This window comes from Notothenia rossii, assembly GCF_949606895.1.
Source record: "Notothenia rossii genome assembly, chromosome: 9".
In the NCBI taxonomy this organism is placed as follows: Eukaryota; Metazoa; Chordata; class Actinopteri; order Perciformes; family Nototheniidae; genus Notothenia; species Notothenia rossii.
The window spans coordinates 56,490,704-56,517,019 of NC_136907.1; the positions used below are offsets into that span (position 1 = coordinate 56,490,704).

General features: G+C 45.6%; 1 protein-coding gene across 2 annotated transcripts; it reads left to right on the forward strand.

Annotated features, from left to right (window-relative positions):
• Positions 1–4,691: 4,691 nt before the first annotated feature.
• pigr (polymeric immunoglobulin receptor) lies at positions 4,692–22,105 on the forward strand. 2 transcript variants are annotated; one of them, XM_079650122.1, is made up of 8 exons: positions 4,692–5,038; positions 5,614–5,958; positions 7,751–7,832; positions 8,354–8,577; positions 21,151–21,226; positions 21,351–21,442; positions 21,528–21,574; positions 21,686–22,105. In XM_079650122.1, exons 1-8 carry the CDS (start codon positions 4,990–4,992, stop codon positions 21,767–21,769), a joined length of 999 nt encoding a protein of 332 aa, XP_079506248.1. In that variant the 5' UTR covers positions 4,692–4,989; the 3' UTR covers positions 21,770–22,105. The 2 variants fall into 2 exon arrangements, with proteins under 2 accessions (XP_079506248.1, XP_079506249.1); XM_079650123.1 differs by having other exon boundaries at positions 21,154–21,226.
• Positions 22,106–26,316: the final 4,211 nt, after the last annotated feature.

Here is a 26,316-nt window from a genome sequence, read left to right on the forward strand (position 1 = left end):
CCCTGCCCTGGCGAGTCTGTCATCGGTCTGTGAGTCCGTCTACACCCAGGACGGCGTCCTGCTCTATCGGGACCGCGTCGTGGTTCCCCCATCCCTCCGTGGGAGGGTCCTTCGGCATCTCCATGCCGCTCACCAGGGGACCTCAGCCATGGGGCAGCATGCCCGAGCCATAGTTTACTGGCCCGGGATGTCCGGGGACATTCAGGCCACCAGGGACGGGTGTGCAGACTGCAACCGCAATGCTCCGTCACAGGCGGCTACACCCCCCCGGCCGTCCCCACCCCCGTCCACGCCATTCGAGGCGGTGTTTGCTGACTTCTTCGACTATGGGGGCCGTCACTACCTAGTTGTCGGGGATCGGCTCTCGGGCTGGGTAGAGGTCCTGAGCTCTACGGCGGGTACTGCCCTGGCGGGCTCAGCTGGCCTGGTCCAACACCTCCGGTCGTTCTTCGCCACCTTCGGCGTACCGGAGGAGCTCTCGAGCGACGGTGGTCCGGAATTCAAGGCGAGCCACACCGAGGACTTCCTCCGCTTGTGGCACGTCGAACACCGTGTGTCTTCCGTTAGCTTTCCGCAGTCGAATGGGAGGGCGGAGGTTGCGGTTAAGACTGCTAAGCGCCTCTTGATGTCCAACACCGGCCCGTCGGGCAGCCTTGATCAGGACCGCTTCCTGCGCGCTATGCTGCAGTTGCGTAACACGCCTGACCCCGACTGCGACCTCTCGCCAGCACAGATCATCTTCGGCCGCCCACTTCGTGGCTCGCTCTCCTTCGTGAACCGCCTCGAGAAGTTCTCGAACCCGCATATCCGCCTGCTATGGCGCGAGGCATGGGCGGCGAAGGAGGACGCCCTTCGGACCCGTATGTCCCGTACCACCGAGTCTCTGGGGACTCACTCGAGACCGCTCCGCCCATTGGCACTCGGCGAAAGGGTATTCCTCCAGAACCAGCAAGGCCCGAGCCCCCACAAATGGGACAGGTCGGGGATCGTGGTGGAGTCGCCGGGCCACGACCAGTATCGGGTCAGGGTTGACGGTTCGGGACGTCTGACACTGCGCAACCGGCGGTTCCTCCGTGCCTACACGCCGGCCACACCCTGCGCCCGCGAGCAGTCGGCTGCGCCGTCGCCGCCGCCCGCTGCCCTGGGTCATCAGCCCCCACCTATCCACCCGGGCTGGGCGACGCCCCAGGGGATTGCTCAGCGGCCGGCTGTCGGGCCCCGCGACTCGGCTATTGGCGCTTCCCCACCGACGCCTGCTGATGGGGCGTCCTCTGACCTCGCTGTTCCTACGGGTGCCTTCCTGGGTGCACCGCTCCCGGTGCCGCAGTCGCCGCCGACGCTGCCCCAGCCGACTCGGCCGGGCCGCTTGAGGCGGCCGCCTGCACGTTACGAGCCCGAGTCTGGCAGCTGGATACGGGATGTAGACCGTTAACCTATTCCGGCCCATAGCTTTCCGGTCTGGGGGGGATGAAGAGTTTATCGCCGGCCACTAGAGGGCAGTGTCACTGCTGTCGCTGCCTGGTTATGCCGTGCTCTGACCCGGAAGTGCCGAGCGGCCATTTTAGTTCAAACATTGTTCATGCACTCCGCCTCGAGTTGAGACGTTCGTCCACTCATTCATGTAAGACTGTTTCCACTATTATATTATACCATATATTATACTATATATATATTATACTATTATACTACTATACTCTGTTTCGTGGTATATATTTGTGTTGATTGAATTGCATGGATGTAATACTTTGTCAGCTTATCTTGCTGCATTATTCTGTTTTAGGGTGTCGTCATCCTTGTCAATAAATCACCGAAACTGACATTGAGGAGTGTGTTTCTTCAGACCTCACCTCCTCTAGGGGGGTCCGGGGGGATGCTCCAATTAAAGCATCAATCTGGTGCACTTTGAGAGCAACATTAAGAGATCTATGGATACATCTCTCAACACCCAGATGAAACACAACTGTAAGCAGATGTTCTTTTTCTTTATGGATATTTTACAAATCACTCCCCTTTCAAACTGTATTCTTGTTTTACTGCCATATAGTATTTCATAACTGTTTTTCCTTTATTGTCTTATTTTTTTTATAACTATAATGATCATATGAAGGTGTGCCGCGGAAATAATCTTTTGAATAATTTTTGACCAAACCGTTTGAGACCCACTGAGATAACTTAGACTAAAGTTAACTATCTAAACCAGGGGTCGGCAACCCCTGGCACGCGTGCCAGCATTGGCACGCGGCACCGTAACCAGTGGCACACTAGGAATAAGTGGAATAAATGTGCAATAATATTTAAATTGTATTTTCGGATCCTGAACGAGACCGCCGCCAGAGCGCGTCTACCTGCAGAAGGAAGCCATGCACGGCACGCAACGCAGGCCCGCTGACTTTCTGCCGCTTTCCTCCGTGGTGCAGTGCTGATCGTTTCACCACAGAGGAAAGCACTTCACAAATTGCAGTAGGCCTACCCATAAGGAGCTGCACAAATGCCGCAGTTTTTGCGTGGCTGTGTCTTTAGTTGAAAGCCCAGTGGCGATCTGCTCATCAAAATAATATGCTACAAAGGGGCGGATTGGCCATCTGTGTGTTGAACTTTCCTGTCGGCTCCCAGACCGTAGTCGAGGAGGGCAGCAGCAACAAGGTTCAATAACCCACTTTAGCTTAAATGACTGGAGAGAGGCGAGCTCTTCTTGGCAGGCCGTTGCATTTATTTAGCTGTTCTTCTGTTTCACAAAATACATCACAGACCTCTGTTTTTCTGCTGCCTCGTTTCACTTCCAGAAACATACACACGTTCACCCCTCACTGTCGCTCTGCCATCCACAAACACACACACATGCACAAGCCACACCTCTCTCTCTCTCTCTTAAAGGGACAGCGACCCCATCTCACTCTGCATGACCCTAATATCATAACATGTGTGTTCTGGAGAATCACAGAACGGACGATTGTCCTTATTATTATTATTATGCCGTTTAAACAAATTATTTAAATGTGGTAAATGTGTAGGTTTCGTTGACAGGTCCACACACTGCTTCCCCGCAGCGAGGCTCCCCCTGCCCTCCGGCTGATAGTTCACGAGCGTCAAGCTCCTCAACCCTTCCCCCCCCGCCGTTGATCATTCTCGATTGTCGGCACGCTGATAACATTTTTTTTTTAAAATGGCACTTCATATAAAAAAGGTTGCCGACCCCTGATCTAAACACTCAGAGAGTCCTTTAGCTCACCTGAGCCTCTCAGTCTGAGAGGAGAGCTCTCCTCAGCTTGTTGTGGAACAAACAGATCCGTATGTCCGTTAGTGCAGCTAGCTAACCAGATGCTAACAACACGGTCCCTGCTGCTGGCACCGGTCCCTCTCTCTCTCCCCCTCTCTCACACACACTAAATGCGCTATTTCCGCACACACACAGAGCCGCGAGCTTGAATGACACAAGCACACTTTTATTTCCATGCAACTCTCTGATTGGTCTGGTGTCTTGCCTCTGTTGCATTCACTGAACACGGGAAATTACAGTCCTGCCGTCCTTTCTAATGTCTTGATGAGGTTCACGTAAAGCACGGTTAAGGTATTATATTATTGAGGTAGAATTGTCCGGGGCTACAGAAAAAACATTCGGGGCAGGCCAACATATTATTTTACCAACAATGTGGAATTTATTGGCTACATATTACACAGATTATGCACAGCGGGAGCAGCAATAACCGTCAAATAATAATTCAGACAGGGGAGCTCCGCACCCCCTGCCTGCCGCTAGGGTGTGCTGCAGCGCCCTCAGCACCCCCCTTCCCGCGCCCATGTTGGGACCCGTTATCGTTTTAGGGGTCCGTTTCCGCGGTTCCGTTACGGCCTCGTGTGAAGGAACGAGCTATACGAAAGAGAAAAGTAGCAGATACAACCCGTTTCATTCCAGTGTAAACAGCACCTAAGGCTGGACCCAATCCAAAGTTCCCAGGCATCGAAATAAAATAATTTCATTGTAGCCTTCCAAATCAATCCTCTGCATTCACGCTGGGAAAGCACTCACCATGTGGCTTAGTGGGAGATTAGGTTAAAAAAAGATGGTGAAATCATAAAAGAAGGTAATAGATGAAAGGTGATAAGTTTAAATAAACCGGTCCAAAAACCTAGGTTTATTTTTTTTTAGATGAGAATATTGAGCTGTACCAACCTATTCATGTGGCTTTAGCTAATAAGCCTTTTTTCTATAATTTCCATAACTTTATAACACCTTGGATATTGAGGAATTTGGTTTAGTCCATACAGGAAGCGACTGAGAATGTAAAGTAAACAAATGTGTCTTTTGGCAGAAATGCAACAATTTGCCCCCTACTCCTTAAAAGAGGAGAGCTGATGTAATGTAGAATATAATTCCTTTATTGTCATCGCACCAGGTACAACGAAATTTAAAAAAGCAATCCTCGCAGAGCATTTCCACATAAAACGCAAAAATATATATCTATATAAACATATACACACATAAACATATGCTCAAACATCCATGCCAACATGCATACATGCCCGCACATAATTTAAATACAGTTTACAATATAAAAAAACACAGATATGATATTTGGCTCTGGGGTAGAAACTGTTTTTCAGTCCGTTTGTCCTTGATTTCATTTACCGGTAGCGTCTACCGGAGGGCAGAAGAGCAAACAGGAAGTGTCCAGGGTGGGAAGAGTCTGCAATTATTTTGCCTGCTCTGTTGAGGCAACGTTGGCTGAAGAGTTCCTCCAGAGAAGGCAGTGAGCAGCCGATGACCTTCTTCACACCATAGAAGTGTGGTTAAATATTTATGCTACAGAAAGTGATAAGTCATAAAAGTATTCCTTACTATTTAACGGGCACTTACATGGTTAACATCTGGAACATCTGGAACATCTGGACCCTGCTCATGGTCACATGACTTTGGGTGATATTGCCTTTGCGGAACTTAGTTTCTGTTTTACAGAAAGAAGATTCACTTGGAAAACCTTGAAGTGAAGCATGCTGAAGCCCTTTCTACTCACCCTCAGCCTGTTACCATGGATCCCAGGTAATAACTGAGCTCATATGCTTGAAGAAAATTGCCTTTTTTTGCAGATTATGATGAAAAATATTTCTTAGGATGTTGTATGTCTATGATTCCATGGCTTCAACAGTGTGCTTCAGGCAAATGCACATGACAACTCTCGCTTCACTTCCCTTTACTATTTTACTTTTTTTGTGTTAATCATTTGCTGAATACAAACTATAAAGGCTGGTAATGCTATTTTCCGTGGCAGCCAGAGAACGCTTTAGTGTTTTGTTTTTTAAATCTTCTAAGCTTCTGTTCTGCAAGCCCCTTAGCAAAGAGTATGTTTGATGTTTATTTTGTCAAGGCTCCAAATGCCTGTTATATTCGTCCCCCCCGACTCTCTATTATAGAGGGGATAGTCTAATTTTAAAATATGGAAGAGGAAGTAGAAAAGTGTTTTGTTAGAATGGAAAACAAAACCATGAATGTGGTTCAAGTATTGCTCAAGGCCACTTTTACCCGGCCGTTCCTCAAAACATGGATTAGAAACCTTTGAGACATGGCTGACACTCCAAAATAGAGCTCCACATTGAATAATCGACACTTTCCATCAGTTTTCCTCTGCGGGACAACCACCGAAGAAGAGCTCTCAGTCATGGAGGGTCAAAGCCTCACCGTCCCGTGTCACTATGAGCCCCAGTATGCCAGCTATATAAAGTACTGGTGCCGGGGAGCGATGAGGGAGTTCTGCTCCAGCCTAGCTCGGACCGATGAGTCCCATTCTGCTAATCCGTCTGAGAAGAAAGTGAGACTCTTTGACGACCCGGTGCAGCAGGTGTTCACTGTTGCCATGAGCAACCTGAGGGAGGAGGACTCTGGGTGGTACATGTGTGGCGTGGAAATTGGTGGCCTGTGGAGCGCTGATGTTGTCACTCACAAAAACATCAAGGTCATTCATGGTGAGTAATGGATGGATTTTAAATGTGATCTATCCCCATTCAAAAATGATTTTCACATATGATAATAATGTGTACTTATCATGTGTTGTGATCTGAACATAGCACTGTATAATTATAGCTGTAAGCACTAATAAATCATTGTAATGCTTTTATAACAATATTAATACTTTTAATCACTGACACTGTTTTTCCTTGTTTTTGCAAGGATCATAATGTATTATAATTCCCTTATGATACATTCTTATCACTGCTTTATTATTCAAGAATGTCCTTACTTAAAGGTGGGGTAGGTAAGTTTGAGAAACCGGCTCGAGATACACTTTTGTTTTTGGAGCATCCCATAACAAAGTCGTAAATCAGAAAAGCGCCAAATGGGAATAGACAGCAGCCGGACCTGCGCATGCAAGTTTTCTCGTTAGGATAGTCGGATGTTTCTTTTTGCCCTTCAGAGGGTGAAAAAATGTGTGAATGCCTTCTTTTTTGTGGGTAAAGAAATGAATCAAGTCTAGGCTCCTCCAGTCTCGACAGGAGTCCACTGAAAGGTAATGCACAGTTCCAACAGTGTAAGATCACAGTGGCACACACTATTAAGCTGTATTCTTCCCGACAGCAATCAGCAAAGGTAACACCTTATCACCTGAATCTCCTCCTAGAGCACCATTATGTTTTTTTAAACCAAATATCTCGCAGAGGGGCGTGGCCACCAGCAGCTCATTTGCATTTAAAGCTTCAGACACAGAATCAGCCCTTTTGAAACAGGGCTGAAACAGAGGGGTTTATGGGATGTTACAATGCATGATCTGTTTGGTATTTTGAGCCAGACACTTCAGAGACATGTTTTGAGACCCATAATATATTGTTGAAAAATAGTTTAATAGGGTACCTTTAAGGCATGTCAATGGAACTTAATTATACCACTTTGGGTGTAAACAGGTGTACAATCAAATTCATCCTTGAACATGTAATAACAATCTATACAAATCTCTCCAAAGGAAGACTTATAAACAGCTGAATACATGCCCATAGCTTCTGAGATCACATGTACAAATTCAGGCTACAAATTGCTGTGCATACAAAAGGGACTTTGTATAGTTTTTTCCTCCTCAAAGCAGGAACTCTATCGTCTAAAGGTGAGAGCTCTGCACAGGGTGATCAGAATAGTCCAATATGGCCTTACCCTACTTACAGTATGACCTGCATATTTTCCTACAGTGACAACCTGGTCAAATCTCAACAACGTAGGTTGTTCCATTGTAGCATACACATTATGGAGTTTTTGCACGGACATTATTGCACCTTTAAAGAAATTGCATCTACATTGGGAGGAAGCTGAACTTTTTTCCAACACCTTACCAAAATACTAATTTTGCATCAGTTCACCTTAAAGGGGCCCTATTGTGCTTTTTCTGGTTTTCCCTTTCCTGTAATGTGTTATGTCAATGGTCCGCAAAGGCTGACATCCCAAAGTTTCCTCCAGAGGGAGTTTCTGTCCCGTACACTCACCACCTGCCTGAAACGCCTCCATTGAGCTAATTTCTTTACTTCCGTAACATACTGTAGGGACATCACTGTAACACTCGCGCTTCTATCAGCTAGTGCTCCAACACTACATGAAAGGGCCGTGACATCTCTGAGCAGTTGACCAATCACAACAGAGCTGGCCAGCTAACCAATCAGAGCAGACTGGACTCTGGTTTTAGACAGAGGGTGAAAAGAGGTGCTGCAGCACAGGCAGTATGAGAAAAATAAAATACCTTTTTGAATATTCATCAAGTTTATTCCTTTCCTACAGGTATGACAGTGGAGAACAGCCGCCTGAGTGGGGAAGAAGGGAGTAGTGTCACAGTTGAATGCCAATACAGCGAGAGATACAGGTATTTTATTGCCACATACATCATTTTACAATTGTGTCAGCTGTATTTACCATCAGACCATGTAGAGTCCTCATTTTTAAGTCGACATTTTCTATAGCATCAGAAAAGTTAGGAAAGATTGTTATTTGTTCAATATATTTTATATACTTTTTATTATTGACATAGTTTGTCTATACAAAAACACAAACTCTTGTTTTACATGTAGTTAAAAAAGGGGTAAAGTGTGTATGTAAAGTTAGAATAATGCTGATTGAAATAGTTAACTATACTTCATTAAGGGCAGAAACACAGAGGGATATTATATATAAATATACAAACACACATAAATACATACACACATACTCATATACATATTCACACCTAAAGATAAGTTCATACAGTAAGTAAAATAACTAAAAACAACCAGTATACAGTAAAGAAAAGAAAAAACGGATTCATATTTTGGCCCTACTTCAATTTGTTCAATATCTGCCATTCTTGCTAAACTGTGATGGACACTCGCTGTGAATGTTTGCCCACAGAGAGAGTGAGAAGAAGTGGTGTCGGAGTGGAAACTGGAGCTCCTGTCTGTTGGCGGGATCTGAAGGGAGCAACGACTCTTCAGTGGACATCAAAGATGACAGATCTGGGTCTTTCACCATAACCTTTAAGAAGCTTCAGATGAGGGATACAGGCTGGTACTGGTGCTCTGCGGGACTTCAAAAGATGCCCGTGCATGTGCAGGTCAAACCACGACCCATGACTAGTAGGTTGACAAATCCAAATGAATATATCAAGTTAAACTTTATATGAACACAGGATAGAATTTAAAATTCTTCTTCTCGTCTACAAAGCCCTTAATGGGCAAACGCCATCTTACCTTAAATAACTCATTATACCCTACTGTCCCACTAAGGCAGGGGTCTGCAACCTTTTTGACCAAAAGAGCCATTTTGCTCCTTTTTCCCAAAAAATAATTGTCTGGAGCCGCAAAACATATTTCATAGCTTGATAGCTAATAAAGTTGTATTTATTGTTATATCAGACAAAAACTACAGGTTTTTTGCATTTATTAGGCTATTTATTACGTTATATAAAACTGTTAACCTCTAATAAGAAACAAAGAACTCCTATAAGGAGAATTACAAATAATACACAGGCCTACTTTTAAATAAATTAAACACAGCACTTGGGGAGTCCTCTACACATTTGAAGGAAACAAATATATAATTAAAATGTGCCCACTTTGAAATAAATAAAGCATGTAGCTGCACCCTAAAAAGAGTTAACGGTGGGGTAGGTAAGAATCATAGGTAAGAATGGAGAAACCAGCTCGAGTGTGCTAGAATTTGAAAATACACAACCGGAAAAAATCTGCCTCTTCCTTCAGACTTCTTTACAGAGTAGTGATGTGTCGGTCGCGAACGAGCCGATTCTTTTGAACGGCTCTTTGGTATGAACGAGGGGAACCGAGTCGTACTTGGTGAGAGCCGTTCTTGTTATCGTTCAATTGTTAGTCCGCACTCACTGCCTGCCAAAATCCACTCGCCTGTTAAAAAGCTTGATTTTGTTCCCCAAACGTATTCTGTGAAGACCCGCCCCTACTCTGATTAGTAGGTTTCAGCAGGAGGAGTGAGATGGGGTGGGTCTTAACGGAATACGCGAGAGAGAGAAGTCATAACAAGTGGTAGGCTACTAGTGATGGGATTTATGGCTCTTTGAAGGGAGCCGGATCTTATGGCTCCGTTCCTTTCAAAGAGCCGTTCAAAAGAGACGTTTTTTTTGGCGGGGTTACTTGGTTTGTCTGTGAAATAATCACCAGGATAATGATTGACTGTATTGCCAGACCTAATGTCAATAATCTGCTTTGTAAACACGACACAAGGTGGCGCCATATCCATGTCATTCATGTCCGTGAATGTACTACTTTGAATTTACCCTCCGTATTTGTTAAGTAAATAAAGTTGCCTTGCCTTGAATGAAATTCACGCAACTCTTAATATTAGATACTGTGTTTTTAAGTGGCGATGGAGATCATTTGTTGGCCCTGCTTTAAAGGATATTTTGCCTTTACAAATGGTGCGCTTTTTTGGTTGAAGTGCATCAAAATGCTGCTGCGTTTTCGCCTTTGGCTCATTTTCCATCCGAAAAACACGTCGTCTACCTGTCCTGTAGCCTACCACTTGTTAAGACATATTTGACATACAGATGGCTTATTTACAATTTACATACAGGTGTTTTTTTACATACAGATGGCTTACTTACAAATTTCATTTTAGATTTCGTTCTAATACATCCTAACCGGACATTTAAGACATACCAAGTCTACAGATATATAGTTAGTAACAGAGTCTAAAATGCGAGTATATACATAGATGGGGGGGGGAAGCTGTCCATTGTACGACAGGTTGAGATTTGTACCATTACCGGAGCCAGTTTTGCAATGCTCTCCCCCGAAGGTGCTCTTTAAGAGAGGTTTTGAAGGTAAGTATAGTTTTACTTTCCTTTACAGTAGTGGGAAGAGCGTTCCACCTTGATGTGGCATAATTGCGAAACGTGTATTCCCCTTTTTTTGTGCCAAATCTGGGTTTTACATGATTTGTGGAGCTCCCTCTGGTGTTATGATCATGATATTCCTTGACCTTTGGGAAGAATTTTGACATGTACATGGGTACCATAGAGGTGTATTGGATCTTGTAGACCAGGCCCATTGCAAGTAGCTGTACTCTGTCGTCTACTCTAAGCCATCCTAGGTTGTCAAAGTGGGCAGAGGTGAGGTGGGTCCTAGATGAAAGGTCAAGCAGTAGTCTGACCAGTTTATTTTGTGATGTTTGAAGTTTTATTTTTAGCGCCTTGGAGGTGCTATGGTACCATGACGTGCAAGCATAGTCATAGTACCCTTGAATGAGTGCTCCTGCCAGAGTTTTCAGGGTGTTTTTGTTTACCAGAGAGGAGATCCGGTATAGGAATCTAGTTCTTTGATTGACTTTTTTAATTACATTGGATGCCATTTTGTCACAGGAGAGGTTTGCCTCAAGAATAGATCCTAGGTATGTAATTTCCTTCTTACTTGTGACAATAATGTCACCCACTGCAACTGAGCAGTGGGAGCCAGAGCAGAGGGCTTAAAGGGCCGCATGCGGCTCGAGGGCCGCGGTTTGCCGACCCCTGCACTAGGGCATTGCGTTCCAAGAATACAGGGTTGTTGGTTGTTCCTAGAGTCTCTAAGAGTACAATGGGAGCCAGACCCTTTTCTTATCAAGCTCCACATTTGTGGAATCAGCAGTTTGTGTTCGGGCGGCAGACACCCTATCCGTTTTTAAGAGTGCGCTTAAGACCTTCCTTTTTGATAAACCTTATTGTTGATAAGAGAATCTAATAAGAGTGCATTGACGTAGACATGTTGTGCCTCTTCACCTATACATTTAGTTTAGTTCTTACTCTTTTCCCTCACTGATGGTATAGATGTAATTTGGTTGTGTATGTAGACGGTGGAAGCAGGGAGAGGCATATACGTGCCTTGATCTCTGCCGAGTCGACGCACAACTGTTGATTGGTGTCAGTGCCAAAAAAACTTTTTAGGACCAATGCGCTCATGGTATAGATGTGGCGCATACATCTTAGTTCCTACTCTTTTCCCTCAACCTATCCTAAGGGAGTGCATGTACGTAGACAAGTTGTGCCTCCCCACCTCTGTTCCTTACTTCTTACTTGCTACCCTTTTCCCTCAACCTATCCTAAGTTAGTTTTGCTGCTATAGGCTTAGACTGTTGGGGGACACCTTACTTCTTCCTTCTGTCTGTTTGTACCTGTGTACTCTCATGTTCCGTATAACCCAGCTTCCCCCAAATTTATTTTTGGTGTCTATCTACGCCGGGATTGCTGCGGTCCTGTGTCCTGGATCCTGAGTCCTGGATCCGGAGTCCTGGATCCTGAGTCCTGGATCTGAGTCCTGGACTTCGAGTCGTGGCTGAACCTGTCTCTGCGGTCCTGCCTGACTGCATTATACTACTTCCCTGATGGCTCCCACAGGATTGTTGACATCCTCGTGGATTCATCTTCTTATTATAGACACTTGCATTTCCAAACATTTGGTCTACCTATGCTGTAAAACGTATTATCTCTTCGATTTACACGCACGGCATCTATTGCACGTCTGTCCGTCCTGGGAGAGGGATCCCTTCTCTGTTGCTCTCCCTGAGGTTTCTCCCATGTTCCCCTTTAAACTGTGGGTTTTCTCTGGAAGTTTTTCCTTGTACGATGTGAGGGTTTAAGGACAGAGGGTGTCGTATTGTCATACTGATATTCTGTACAAACTGTGAAGTCCACTGAGAAAAATGTAATCTTTTGTGGTATTGGGCTATATAAATAAACATTGATTGATTCTGATTGATTGATTGATTGATCGATCCACCCATGTCTGTAATTCAGGATACATTTCCAATGTATTATTATCTGCGTAAAGAACGGTGTAATTATAAGTACTGTAACGTCCACCCGGACGTGTCGGAATGACGAGTCAAGCGTTCTCAAGTTAAACAGGTTTATTAACAACCAACGGCCCTCATCCGTCCTTTCTCACTCTCTCTCCTCTCGCGCCAACCTCTCACTCACCTGCACGCGCCCACACAGACACACACACACCAAACCCTCTGCTCCCCAACCCCGCCCCTACCTGCTCTCCTCACAGAAGCCTGACACAAACAGTTAACAGAACACTTGAACAATAAATGCAGATCGCTACATTGCCCCCCCCTTACTAAGTCCCTCGCCCCGAGGGAATGCATAAAAAGTCTCTGAGGTGGCCCGGGGCTCTTCTTGGTCTCTGAGGCCGCCTTGGAGTGAACACAGGCGGCTGCGCTTGCCGGCTTGGAACATCCTGTCCCGGAACAGGGGGTGAGTTTGGGGGTGGGGGTGAATGTGGGGGGTCAGCAGGGGACACAGTCAGTGAATCGGGGGAAGTGACTGTCTGGTTTCTCCTAGACGATGCTGGGGGTCTAGGCCGCGGATGTGCATCGCCTCTGTATGGGGCCAGCCGGTCCCTGTGGAGGGCCACCCGTCTCCCTCTAGGCGGCAGCTGGACCCTATAGACCACCTCTCCCAGCTTTTCCAGCACCTCACAAGGGCCCACCCAGTGACAGTCCAACTTAGGGCACCGGCCCTTCTTTCTTCTTGGACTATACACCCACACCAGGTCCCCGGCCTTGAAGTCCCCCCCTCTAGCCCTCGTGTCATAGTTTCTTTTCTGTCTCATGCCCGCCTTCTGCAGCTGATCGCGGGCAAAGGCATGTGCTGACTCCATTCTATCCTGGAGCCTCCTGGCATATTCCGGTCCCGGAGGAACCGCTGGTGTGTCGGGGGGTCGGCCAAAAGCCATTTCTGCTGGTGTCCGCAGCTCTCGCCCCAGCATGAGCAGGGCCGGTGTGCATGAGGTGGACTCCTGCACAGCCGATCTGTAGGCCCAAAGAACAAGAGGGAGGTGCATGTCCCAATCACGCTGATGCTCCGCGGTGAGGATAGCGAGTTGTTTTCCCAGAGTCCTATTGAACCGTTCGACCAGTCCGTCACTCTGCGGGTGCAGAGGAGTAGTCCGCGTCTTTTGCATGCCCAGCCGGTCACACATAGCGGCGAACACCCTCGACTCAAAGTTTCTTCCTTGGTCGCTGTGAATGACCTCGGCCGCTCCAAATCTGGCAAACATGCCCTCCACCAGGGCACCTGCAACGGTCACCGCCTCCTGGTCTGGTATAGCATACGCCTCTGGCCATTTTGTAAAATAGTCCATGGCGGCCAGGACGTAACGGTTCCCCTTCTCTGTGCACGGGAATGGGCCCATTATGTCCACCGCCACCCTCTCCATCGGGGCCCCCACCGCTAGCTGCTGAAGCTGGGCACGTGACTGATCAGTTGGACCTTTGTACGCCGTACAAAGGTCGCAGCGGCGGCAGAAGTCCTCAACATCTCTCCTGAGCTGGCCCCAGTAACAGCTTTGGCGGAGTCGACGCAAGGTTTTGGAGACCCCAAAGTGTCCTGCCCCAGTAGTTCCATGGGAGGCCTTAAGCACTTCTTCCCTCAGCGCCCTGGGGACCACCACCTGCCACCTCTCCTCCCCCGTTGCAGGCTCTTTCCAGGCTTTCTGCAGCACTCCATCCTTCGTCCGGAGAGCCTCAAACTTTGCAACCAGTCCTTTGGTGGCAAGCGAGCACCCAGCAACTTCATTCCACAGTGGCTTTTGTCCTGACTCCACCCACCTCAGCACTGGCTGTAGGTCAGCATCCTCTTCCTGCCGCGCTCTCCATTCGGGTGAGTCGATGATCCGTGCACCTCTGCAGACCGGCTCGGCTGGTTTATGCCTGTGGTCTCGCTCCTCCTCTGCACAGAGCTCCTTTTCTTGGTCCTCTCTCTTTTCACAGTACCGACAGCCGCTGGGAGCACAGGGGCGCCGGGACAGGGCGTCAGCGTTGGTATGGCGAACCCCCGCCCTGTGCTCCACTGTGAAGACGTACGGCGCCAGTCCTTCTAGCCAGCGTGCAATCTGTCCCTCGGGCTCCTTGAAGGACATCAGCCACTGGAGGGCTGCGTGGTCAGTCCTCACTGTGAAGGACAGGCCACACAGGTAGTACCTGAAATGGCTGATTGCTCTCACAATTGCCAGCAACTCTCTGCGTGTCACACAATAGCGCCGTTCAGCTTTGTTGAAGGTTTTGCTGAAATACGCCACCACTTTTTCCCCCCCAGGCCCCACCTGGCTCAACACCGCCCCCATCCCGACGTCACTGGCGTCCGTATCCAGGACGAACGGTAGGCTGAGGTCTGGGGGAGTGAGGATGGGAGACTCCGTCAAGGCCTTCTTTAAAGAGCTGAAGGCCAGCTCACACTCTGGAGTCCAAGCAAAATCACAGTCTTTCTGTTGCAGGTGGAACAGGGGTGCAGCTATGCAAGAGAAGCCACGCACGAACCGCCTGTAGTACGACGCTAACCCAATGAAGCTCTTCAGCTCCCGCAGATTGATGGGGGCTGGCCAGTCCTTTACTGCCCGCACCTTCTCCTCCAGCGTGCTGATGCCCTCTCCTCCGACTCGGTGCCCCAGGAACTCCAACTCTCTCCTCAAGAAACAGCACTTGTCGGGGTGGAGCTTCAACCCCGCTGCTGCTATCCTCTGTAGAACCCGCCGCAGGGCTCCTAAAGCCGCCTGGAAGGAGCTACCATGGACCAGGATATCGTCCAGGTAGACCAGGCACTCCTGTCGGGGAACGTCAGCGAGCACCCTTTCCATCAGCCGCTCAAACGTGGCCGGAGCGTTGCACAGGCCGAAGGAGAGGACTCGAAACTGCCACAGCCCCCTTCCAGTGCAAAAAGCTGTCTTTGGTCTGGCTTCTGGGCTGAGGGGAACTTGCCAATACCCGCTGCGCAGGTCTAAAGAGGAGAACCAGGATGAGCCAGACACCAAGTCCAAACACTCATCTATGCGGGGCAGCGGGTATGAGTCTTTCTTGGTCACACTGTTCAGCGGTCTGTAGTCCACACAAAACCTCATCTTTGAACTCTTCTTCTTATTGACCATCACAACCCCCGAGGCCCAGGGGCTGTCAGAGGGCTCAATAATGCCAGCTGACAGCATCTCATCAATAGCGCTGTCTGCTGCTGTCTGATGGGCCAGGGGAAGGCGGCGGGGGCGTGTCTTGACGGGCCGTGCGTCGCCCGTGTCGATATCGTGCTGCACCAGGTGTGTCAGGCCCACTTCCTCTTCTGTCAGAGCAAAAATGTCCTTAAACTCCCACAGCACTTGCCACAGTTCCTCCCGCTGCTCGGTTTTTAAGTCATCACAGCTGCGTTTCCACACCTCCTTCACTGCCGCCCGTCTGTCCCCCTTTAGAGCTGCAGGTTGTTGTTCCGGGGCCGGGGGCCGTACATCAACTGGAGTACGGGGTGTGGGGTTGGGGCTGGGGTTAGCATTGATGACAGGGGGCATGGCTGCAGGGGGGGGGTTTTGGGGTGGGGGAAGTGTTTCAGTCACTCTTGATGTAGGTGGGTGTGGTGTCGTGGCAAGTGTGGGGTGCACCATTTCAACTGTGGGACCCCCTGGAAAGGCCAGCGTGTTCCTCCCCAGGTCTAGCACACAGCGTGCAACCCGCAGAAAGTCAAGTCCTAATATGCAGGAGTCCTGTACTGCCGCAACCCACACCTTAACAGACACTGACAGCCCCCCCACCTGTATAACCACCACCCCTCTCCCAAGCATAGGGGCTAGCTCACCGGTTACTGTTCGCAGTTTCCCCAGAGTGGGTGTCAACCGTGTCCCCGCTGGGACCACGTCCGGTCTCATCAGTGTCGCTGTGGAGCCGGTGTCAACAAGGGCCGTCCATGGGGCCCCTGCCAGGGTGACGGGGACATGGCAGAAATCCCCCGCGTGAGTCCAGCCCACCACCCTCACAGACTCTGCGATGTCGTTTGCTTCTGGGGGAAGCGGAGCCCCGCTCCCCCCTCCGTGCAGCTGGGCTCTGTCCACTGGAGACCAGGCAGGATGGGACCCAACGGCGGGGGTCTGTGACGTCCCATTTACACAGACCCGGGGGCGTTTCCCTGAATATCAGCATTCATGGGGCACCTTGTGCTAATATGGCCGACCTGGCCGCACCCCCAACACACCAGAGGACCCCGACGAGGACGGTTGCTGCCCTGCGGCGATTGCAGTGCCATAGCACGGATTAGCTCAGTCAACTCAGCCGCCCATGCTGGTTTCTCTTGTCCTGGCTCCTCCTGTCTCACCGTTCTCACAACCGGGCCGCCTCCCGTGTGCGTGCTCTCTGCCGCCCCTCCTACAACCTCTCTCTCCAACGCCAGCTCCAGTGCTTCCTGCAGAGAGCGGGGATGTGCCAGTTGTGTCTGGACGCGCAGCTCCCTGGGGGTTATGGCCCGGATAAACTGGTCCCTAGCCAGCTCGCTCTGCACCTCAGGGGACATGTGGCTGTATGCCCTTCTCGCCAGGGTTTCAATGTCATTAGCCAATATGCGGAGCGGCTCACCCGGCTGTCTCTGTCTGCTTGACAGCTCTGAACGCAGCACCCCAGGCTGGCTGCATTGTCCAAACCGCCGCTTCAGAGCCCCAACCAAGGCCCCATAGTCAGTTCTTTCAGCCGGGCTGAGCAGTAGCAAACAGGATAAAGCTTCATCTGTAATACACAGAGAATACGCCTTATTGTCCTCAGACCAGCCCACAGCCCGTGATAACAGTTCAAATTGGGCATGGAAGGCTTCCCAGTCGGCTTTACCGTTGTATTTCGGTGTTTTAACTTGGAGCCGGGCGCCGCCATCATTGTTTACAACCGGCGCCGCGCCACTCCCGGGGGAGGTCCCTGCGCCGACGTGCCGCTTCCCGCCGGCCGAGTCGAAACCGGCAGCAGCATTTAATTCCCGCCATAAATTGTCTTCTGAGTCACGCCATAAGCCATCCATCTCCTCCTTGACTTTCGGACGAGCTCCGGTCCGGTTCATCTGTGCTTCCATTATTTACCGGCCGATGAAGCAGAGCTAACGTTAGCCGAGTCAGTGCTAGCTGCGGCTACCGGCGATTAGCGGATAAAACTCTGTTTTTTTTTGTTGTTTTTTTTTTTACTTCTGACACCAATGTAACGTCCACCCGGACGTGTCGGAATGACGAGTCAAGCGTTCTCAAGTTAAACAGGTTTATTAACAACCAACGGCCCTCATCCGTCCTTTCTCACTCTCTCTCCTCTCGCGCCAACCTCTCACTCACCTGCACGCGCCCACACAGACACACACACACCAAACCCTCTGCTCCCCAACCCCGCCCCTACCTGCTCTCCTCACAGAAGCCTGACACAAACAGTTAACAGAACACTTGAACAATAAATGCAGATCGCTACAGTACTTTATATCAATAATCATTAGATATTTTTTCAAAAGGACATTAAAGATCAAATATCATAAGTAAGGGATAATGTGCTGCGACGCGGTCTTTATGGGGAAAAGAACACCCTGCAAATAGTTTGCTTTTCGGCCAAACTGTATACAGTTAAATCGAACGGACTTCTTTCTGCAGATGTGAGCGTCCTTAACAACGGTCAATAAGTTAGACCCTCCAGAAAAACGCGATTCTGCGATCGCAGAATTTCCCGCATAATCAGCAAAATGCTGCATATTTTTAAAAGTCCGCATATTTATCAAAAGGCCGCATAATCCCCGCATTTTTCCACACAAAGTTGAGAAAAAAAATAAAAAAGTTAACTCGTCTTGACGAGTAATGATGATGACGCAACGTCATCAGCCCGCGCATCACAGAAGGCAAACACCGTCGTGTGAAGGTGTGGAATTCACACACCAAGATGAACAAATCGAATCCATCCCATTTACCCACGAACATTTCAGCTAAAGACCGGGCAAAGCAGTACCCCAATGTCTTGCACGAAAGTGGGGGGAAACTGTTCTGTACCCCGTGCAACTGTGTGTTGGAGCATAAAAGGAAATCGACTGTGAATACCCACTTCGATTCGCTCAAACATTCAAAAATGGTTTCTGCTGCGGACAAGAAAGCCAAACAACTCACGCTCACAGAGGCTTCAACCTCCAAAACCCTTTCGAGGGTTGCAAGAAACGAGGTGAGTAGCCTACAATATTGAAGCTGGTCAGATAACGAACGAGTAAATGAAAACAGAATGAGGAGGAGGGGGGTGTGTGTGTGTGTGTGTGTGTGTGTGTGTGTGTGTGTGTGTGTGTGTGTGTGTGTGTGTGTGTGTGTGTGTGTGTGTGTGTGTGTGTGTGTGTGTGTGTGTGTGTGTGTGTGTGTGTGTGTGTGTGTGTGTGTGTGTGTGTGTGTGTGTGTGTGTGTGTGTGTGTGTGTGTGTGTGTGTGTGTGTCTTTCTGTGATGTAGCTTGCTTCTAGTATGCTTGTTTATCATAGCAACTCTTTAAAAGTGCTCCCTTTCATTCAGTAGTAGCCTAGTAACAGGGTGCGGGAGAATAATCACCTTTTTTCCGCTTCCCGCATATTTCACAACTGTTCGCATATTTCGCAACTTTCTGCATATTTCGCAACTTTCCGCATATTACGCAACTTCCCGCAATTTTCCCGCATAAAATCACATAAAAACCCCGCATTTTTATCGCATAATCAAGGATTTTAGCCCGCATAATCAATGATTTTAGCCCGCATAATTAAGGATTTTGGCCCGCGTTTTTCTGGAGGGTCTAATAAGTCCTTGACAGCGGTCTGTTTGTTCGGTATTAACAACGTGTCATGTGTTCTGAATTGACCAATCAGAATCGAGTATTCAACTAAGCCATGTAATAAGTAAGGGATAATGTGCAGCGACGCGGTCATTATGGGGAAAAGAACACCGACAGGCTGATCAGGAGCCCGACGCAAAGCGGAGCGATCTAGATCGGCATGAAGGTGTTTTCCCCATATAACCAAGTCGCTGCACATTATCCCGCTTATTACATGGCCACATTCTCAATAAAGTAACGATATGACTCCCAATATTAATTGAAATGCTTTTGTGGATTTAGAAAATGATTTTATTGATTTAAAAAATAGTTGTATGTATTGATTTAAATTGACATGCATCCACTAAGAAAAATAGTCCGTTGTTACTGTTTGAACTAACGTAGCAACGGCAGGAACTGCTTCGATATTGTTTTTGAGGAGCTTTTTGATTACAGATTTGAAAACATCCCTGTTTGCTTTAAAATTAGCACAATTCATTATGTCAAACCTTGGAAAGTATCTAGATATCCCTGCCCCTAATGCCAAAGTAACTGGCAACTGAATATGTGTTGCCGTTTGACGTCTATGTCTGGACCGCTGCGTAAAAGGAGGGTTTCTGCCCGTTACTTCTCCGCTGTTTTCTTGTTGCTCTTGTCTTGTCAGTTAGAAAAGCATTCAAGTATTCAAAGTATTCAACTAAACTATAATGCTTTATAACTGCAGTTGATTCACTGACCCTTATAATTTGCCAGAATCATAGTGTATTCTTCTCTAATATTTGTAATAGCCTACATTATAATAATTTTAATGATGAATTGGTTTGATTTAGTAAGTAGTAGTAGTTACTAAATCAACTTTTTGTTGTGTTGTTCTGGCGTAGATTGCACTTTACTCCTAACACATTATTTCAGGAATTATAATGCATTGCAAAAGAGATGTATGACAAAAACTGGAATTGTACACTATAATCCTTGTTGGTTGAACGCACTTATTGTAAATCGCTTTGGATAAAAGCGTCAGCTAAATCCAATGTAATAATCCTTGGGGAAAAAGGCAGTGAGAAACCAGCATTAATGTATTCCGTATTTAATATTAAGTCTCAAATTCAAAATCTTGCAATCAATCGGAATCTGTTGGCGAGTCATTTTGAGAAACCAAAACAATGTTCTGAAAGACACTAAATGTATCAAGAGAACCCAAATAGTTGGTTAATAATTCTCTGTGAGTGTTCCACTGTGAGAAACCACGTTCACATGTATACTTGTACCTCATGTCAAATGTATAATACACAGTTTTGCCCGTAAAGTTGGACACATTTAGTTTTCAGGCACATTCCTCTTTTTATTCCTATTTACACACACAATGTATGGGCCAGAGTGTATTTAACATTTAAGCTTTAATATGTCTAAAAACATCCCAACCTATGACATATATATTGTTAGGTTGTGTACTAACAATATCCCCAATGTTTCCAATCGCTTTCAAACTTAGAGAAGTCCGTCATTTTATTCAAGGTTATGGTCCGTCTAATTTTCTCGCCTTTAATATCGACGTATCCCATTGTACATGGTAAGCGTTGTGGTTGTCTGCCAGAAGTGATCATACCTTTCTCTGTGGGTTACTCAGCTGCTAAGCCATGAACCCCGCCAAGCCATCCTAAATCTGACAAGATCAGATTTCAGCCTGCGATTTAATTCTGGGAGACTTCTATTCAATGTTAAGCCTAGTCTGTGGATATCACAGAAATCAGTGTACTGTGGCGAGTTGTTGTTTAGATCTGATTTGCCAATTGAAACACCAAATTGATATAAAATTGTATTTAAACTAGGCATAATAGGTTTGAAAATAATCACAATAATGTAACTATGCTGGCTTTTTCCCCCACGTCATATTGCGGCTGCTGATATAAAAAGCAGCCTACAGCAGCTTTGAAGATCAATATGTGTTTGTGACAGATTGCAGGGGCTCATGGGTATCCAGCTGCACAAGGTATCGATTATCACGAGTCACTTATCAAGACTATTGATCTTAAGAACTCTGTGGATGCTGCTACAAACACTCTTTTTCTTATGATAGTACATACTGTTTCAGCTGTACCATTTCTTTCTTTAGCAGCAGTGTCTGTGACATCCCAACCTCAGACTGTTCCCCCCAAACCCATCACTAAGGAGTCGTGGAGCGGTCACAAGTAAGAGTGAAGCACTACAGTCAATGAGAAATCTGTCATCATGTTGGACCTCATGTTAATATGTTGCAATTCAGGCCTAGGCTGCTATTGAAGCTGCTCTGATAACTTTGTGTTTGTGTCTTAGTTTTAGTCACGTCTTGGGGTCCTTGCTGGTGTGTGGTTCTGTAATCCTTGTGGGTTTGGCCATAGTGGCGAGGAAGTGGTGGAAAAGGCACAGTAAGGCAACTTCTTATTTCTTTGAACATTACACTTTAGCATTATCAAGCCACGTGGCTTAAAGACCCTGAACATCCATTTCTAGAGGATCCTGTGCTGAGACAACTTAATGGGATGAACGCAAGGCGAAATGTAAGCCCCCGTTATAATATCTGTCACTATTTTATTGAACAAAATATAAACACCATTATCAAGGATATGCTTTAGCGATTATTGTTTAATGTATCTTTCTGTCTCCCACAGGAGTACAGCGATGTGGGTTGTGACCTGCAGAATGCTACTGTCGTTTTCCTTAACAAGGATTTCCAGGACGTACATATGTGCTGAGCTTTGTCAGTGCAATGTTTTATTACTGCTCTTTGGGCTGAATGTATTTTCTTGTTACTTCACTGCACACAGCAGATACTTTACTTTGAATGTCTTTTAAACATGCCAGCACATTTAAAGGCGCTTATTAATATTTTTGTTCAGATGAACTGTACATTACCACTAACAAACCTGGGGTCATGTTATATGTTTTATAGTATTTTTTATATGGAATGTGGGAAACTTTCGCAAATTGGTTGGTTACATTCTAAAGTTTAACACATTTCAGCTGATTGGGAAGTTTTTGTTATTATTTTCATAAATACAATTAAATCAATAAATACATGTTTGATTGATTATTTGTCTGGATTGGTAGAATGCATTATTTTACATATCATTTTCTTAAACATACGTTACTCTGAATTCATCTATAGATTTAAAGATGCATATTTAAACATAACATTTCAGGGGAAAATACTGACTTAACGTAAGTAACTATCTGGGGAAGTTGTGAGGTGATGTGTTTTTTTTGTTTGATCCTTTTCACCTGCAATGCCTTGGTAAATGCATGCAAATTTGCGCATTTTAATTAGGCCTAGTTAACGCAATTTGCATATCAATGTGGCGATTGTGATGACGTAATTAGATGCACATTTTACTGTATTCACCTGTAGTGTCTCTCGTTACACTAAGTACAGTAGCCTGTATGCCCATGATAAATTGCCTTAGCTAAACCTTGAGCTAATTTATCCATTAGCTAGTAGCCTACCTTAGTTAGGCCTACTTGTTTTTGTCTTTTGGCTAATTAGCTGTAAACTTAAGGTACAAAACGGGTCGTATCTGCTACAGTTCTCCATCTTAGACAGTTCGGTCACACAAGGCCGACAGGGAAACGCAGATAACGATAACGGGTCCCAAGGTGGTATGGGATATGATAATTTCCTGATAACGATGACGCAATAGCCCCGCCTCTCCCCACCTCTGCTGCTCACTGCTGTAGCATGGTCAGTAGCTACTGTCCTACAGCTACTGCTACTGACCATGCTACAGATGTTAGTGCAACATCTACAGCTCCTCTACCACAACCATCAGCAACACGTGGACATGGAGAACTACATGAACTACATGTTGCTAAATCCACCGCGGAAAATAAACAGAAGGGCAACCATAGCAACCATGCTCAGGGGTCCTTTTCGCTGCTTTTGGTGTATTTTGTGGCGGAAGTACAGCGCCACGTAGCCTACAGGCCCGGCATATGTACTACAGCGTCCCCAGCAGGTCGAGCGGTTTCGTGTGAAGCGACACGTTTATTGAGCCGTATCCGTGTGAACGGAATACTTTTTTGATATCGAATTCGGTAAGTTTGTGTTTCGTTTGCGTTTGCGTTCCCGTGTAAATGGGGCCTGAGAGAATCAGGTGAGCTAAGGACTCTCTGAGTGTTTAGATAGTTAACTTAAGTCTAAGTTATCTCAGTGGGTCTGAAACGGTTTGGTCACGAATTATGTAAAATATTTTTTCGAGGCACACCTTCATACGATCATTATAGTTATTAAAAAAATAAGACAATAAATGAAAAACAGTTATGAAATACTATATGACAGTAAAACAAGAATACATTTTAAAAGGGGAGTGATTTGTAAAATATCCATAAAGAAAAAGAAAATCTGTTTACAGTTCTGTTTCATATGGGTGTTGAGAGATGTATCCATAGATCTCTTAATGTTGCTCTCAAAGTGCACCAGATTGATGCTTTTAACTTCAATATTTTAAAAAAATCACATGAGAAATAGAGAATGTTAGGTCCACCCACTTTACCTGTGCTTACAACTATATGCCGCAAGCTGATTATCGAGCCTTCATTGTAACAGTCGCGGGTGTACTGTGTATGTGTGTGGGGAGTGTTGCAGTAGAAAATTCCACTGTAGCCCGGTACCTTAATGGGAAACCCTACATGTTTGAGCACCCTCTGTGAAACGTCAAGCTACCCCACAGCACCCCCAAAAGAAAATATCTGGCGCCGCCACTTTGGGCTAAGCCCCGAATGTTTCCAGGTCCAGGAAACGCCCCTGGTAGAGACTAGAGAGCATCGGAACTTCACAGTCTAATATCCCGACCTGATCTTTTTATTTTGTATTCAATCAATAGATTTTTGGAAAGGGAAACTGTGTGCAAACAGCAGTAGATATATATTCATTTATTTAAAAAAGAAAAAAGGGCACTTTCTCTGGAGGAAGAAAAAGAGCAGGGGCTCAAGCCCACTCTGATGTCTATGTGTGCACGTGCCTGAATAGGCCTATAGACAACTTAGGCCCATGTTAGTTTTATTATTAATCAAATCAGATTGACCAGAGTTTTCCACATAACTATGTATTGTATTTGAGTCAGGGCACAGTAAAAACAATACTCTTCAGGTCTAATGATTAAACTGGTCATGCACACTAACTGCCCCTGGTTTTAAAACAAATTGAGTCCTGCTATGGGAATTGGTGTAGGTTCCAAGCCGTTGTTTGTTGCACAGAAAACACTTCAACATGGATGAATAATGTGCTGAATTTGTTCATCCTGTCCGCACAGAAACCACATGGGAATTTTCAGCAATTGTTGGTAACTTAGTAGAACTTGAAAGAAGCTTTAATTTCTTTCATTGTACATGTATAATTACATTAAATGATTCTATTCTATTCTATTCTAGACTGCAGTGTTTACTTCATGAAAATATATTGAAATGGCAAATTAACGGATTTCAATTCAGGCATTTATACCCTTTCCCTTTGACAGAAAACTTGTGTTAGCAAATTCAAACCAAAAGAAAATGTTTTGAAAGTTGCTTGTTATGAACTGAGCAAATGAATACAGAAACCATATGAAGTAGTTCACAAATTAACTCTGAAAGAGAACAGCCCTACATTTCATGCTTGAACTATTTGTTCTCATACTGAACCTCAAACGACGTGTTTGAATTCTAAATTGAACAATTTAATGAGACGACCAAAACTGCTGTGGAACACACCAGAGCTTGGAAGTCTTGGTAATAACTTTGTCTTGTCTTCATTTGACGAAAGGACCATTCTGTTTCTAGTGATATAGCCAAATGAAATTATATTCAGGGTTCCTTTGTGTTGTCATGTTAGGATGTTTGGACCCATGTCCAACCTATTTCTTGCTTTTCAAGACATTTTGTCATTTAGGTCAGAACTGCCGCAAGAAATGTAGAGATAACCAGCTTTTATTTGATGTTGGACATGGATCTACACAGGAACATAATTGTTTGAACCCTTTTCAAAGTCATGTGTATAGGCTACATTTATCAATAAGTACATTCCGCAAAAACTTCTATTATCTATTTCAGAGAGCAAAACAAAATCTGCTGCATCATGTCAAAGTCATGCTATGTAAATAAGGGTTAGGGTAGTTTTCTTTCAGTTCATCCCATTACAAGGAAACTATTTTGTATGTCATAACATTTAAGGCTGTAATTGCTATTTACATTGTGAACTAAACATGGTGCTTTCCCTCCTCTATCTTAATGTAATACTTAATTTAATACTCACTTACTCATTTACCAAGGAGTTTGTCATAGTTTGAAGATTTGCAGTACTACATGTAGTACTTAATAAGAACGGTTAATAAAAGTTACATAAAAAGATACACTTCTTTAGGGAGTCTCCTTAAACAAAAAAATGTCTGTGTTTGGTGCCCCACGATTTGGTGATGCTTTATGAATTACACAACACCTCTTTTTTACTCTATTATGTTCTATATTTATTATTTTCTCCTCCATTTTATTGTGTTAATTTCTTTTATTCTACTCTATTGTTCTAAATATTCTTATGCTCTATTCAATTAGGTTCTAATCTATAATGTTCCATTATTTTATATGCCATTGTATTCTGTATATGTATATGTTCTGTCCTTTTATTTTCACTCTTTTGTGAATAGAGAATATTCTCTATTAAATACTATTCAGCTCCGTTCTATTCCATTCAAACTGTTCTATTGTATCTTCTGTAGTTGAGTTTCACTGCTGTTACCATGTTACAGTGACTCATTAATCTAAATGCGTTTCAAGTGGAATCAGTTCTGCCACTAGATGGAGGTCAACCCTGTATGAAATATGTTCCTCCTGTTATATATTGCTGTGTGTGTGTGTGTGCGTGTGTGTGTGTGTGTTTGTGTGTGTGTGTGTGTGTGTGTGTGTTTGTGTATGTCCAAGAAAAAAAAGGTTCCTTTTTCTAACCCAAAGACCACAGACATTCTGTAAAACAAGTGATGAAAAGCCGGAGGCAATTTGTTGCCACCACAGAGCACCACAAAAAAAATACAGGTTTGTAACATCTTGACATTCATGCATTTTCCATTCAATATGAAAACCTTAAAATTCGTGCTTATACATTAGGAATTGCATTTCTGTATACGTTCCCTTGAGTCGTGCCATTTCTGTGCATCAACAATCAATACATTTGTTCTATCGTTGTGCATGGCTGCAGCAGATAATGCATCAGTGGGAAACGCAGAGCGCCAGCATAAAGCATAAGCGACTTTTCTCTGACAAGCGGTATGAAGGCCAG

What these genes read in the sequence shown, in the direction of transcription:
- pigr (XM_079650122.1), top strand. Translation starts at nt 4,990, where the DNA reads ATGCTGAAGCCCTTTCTACTCACCCTCAGCCTGTTACCATGGATCCCA. An exon ending in CCTGTTACCATGGATCCCAG is followed by an intron (nt 5,039 to 5,613) that starts GTAATAACTGAG and finishes ACTTTCCATCAG; the next exon opens with TTTTCCTCTGCGGGACAACC. An exon ending in GGATGAACGCAAGGCGAAAT is followed by an intron (nt 21,575 to 21,685) that starts GTAAGCCCCCGT and finishes TGTCTCCCACAG; the next exon opens with GAGTACAGCGATGTGGGTTG.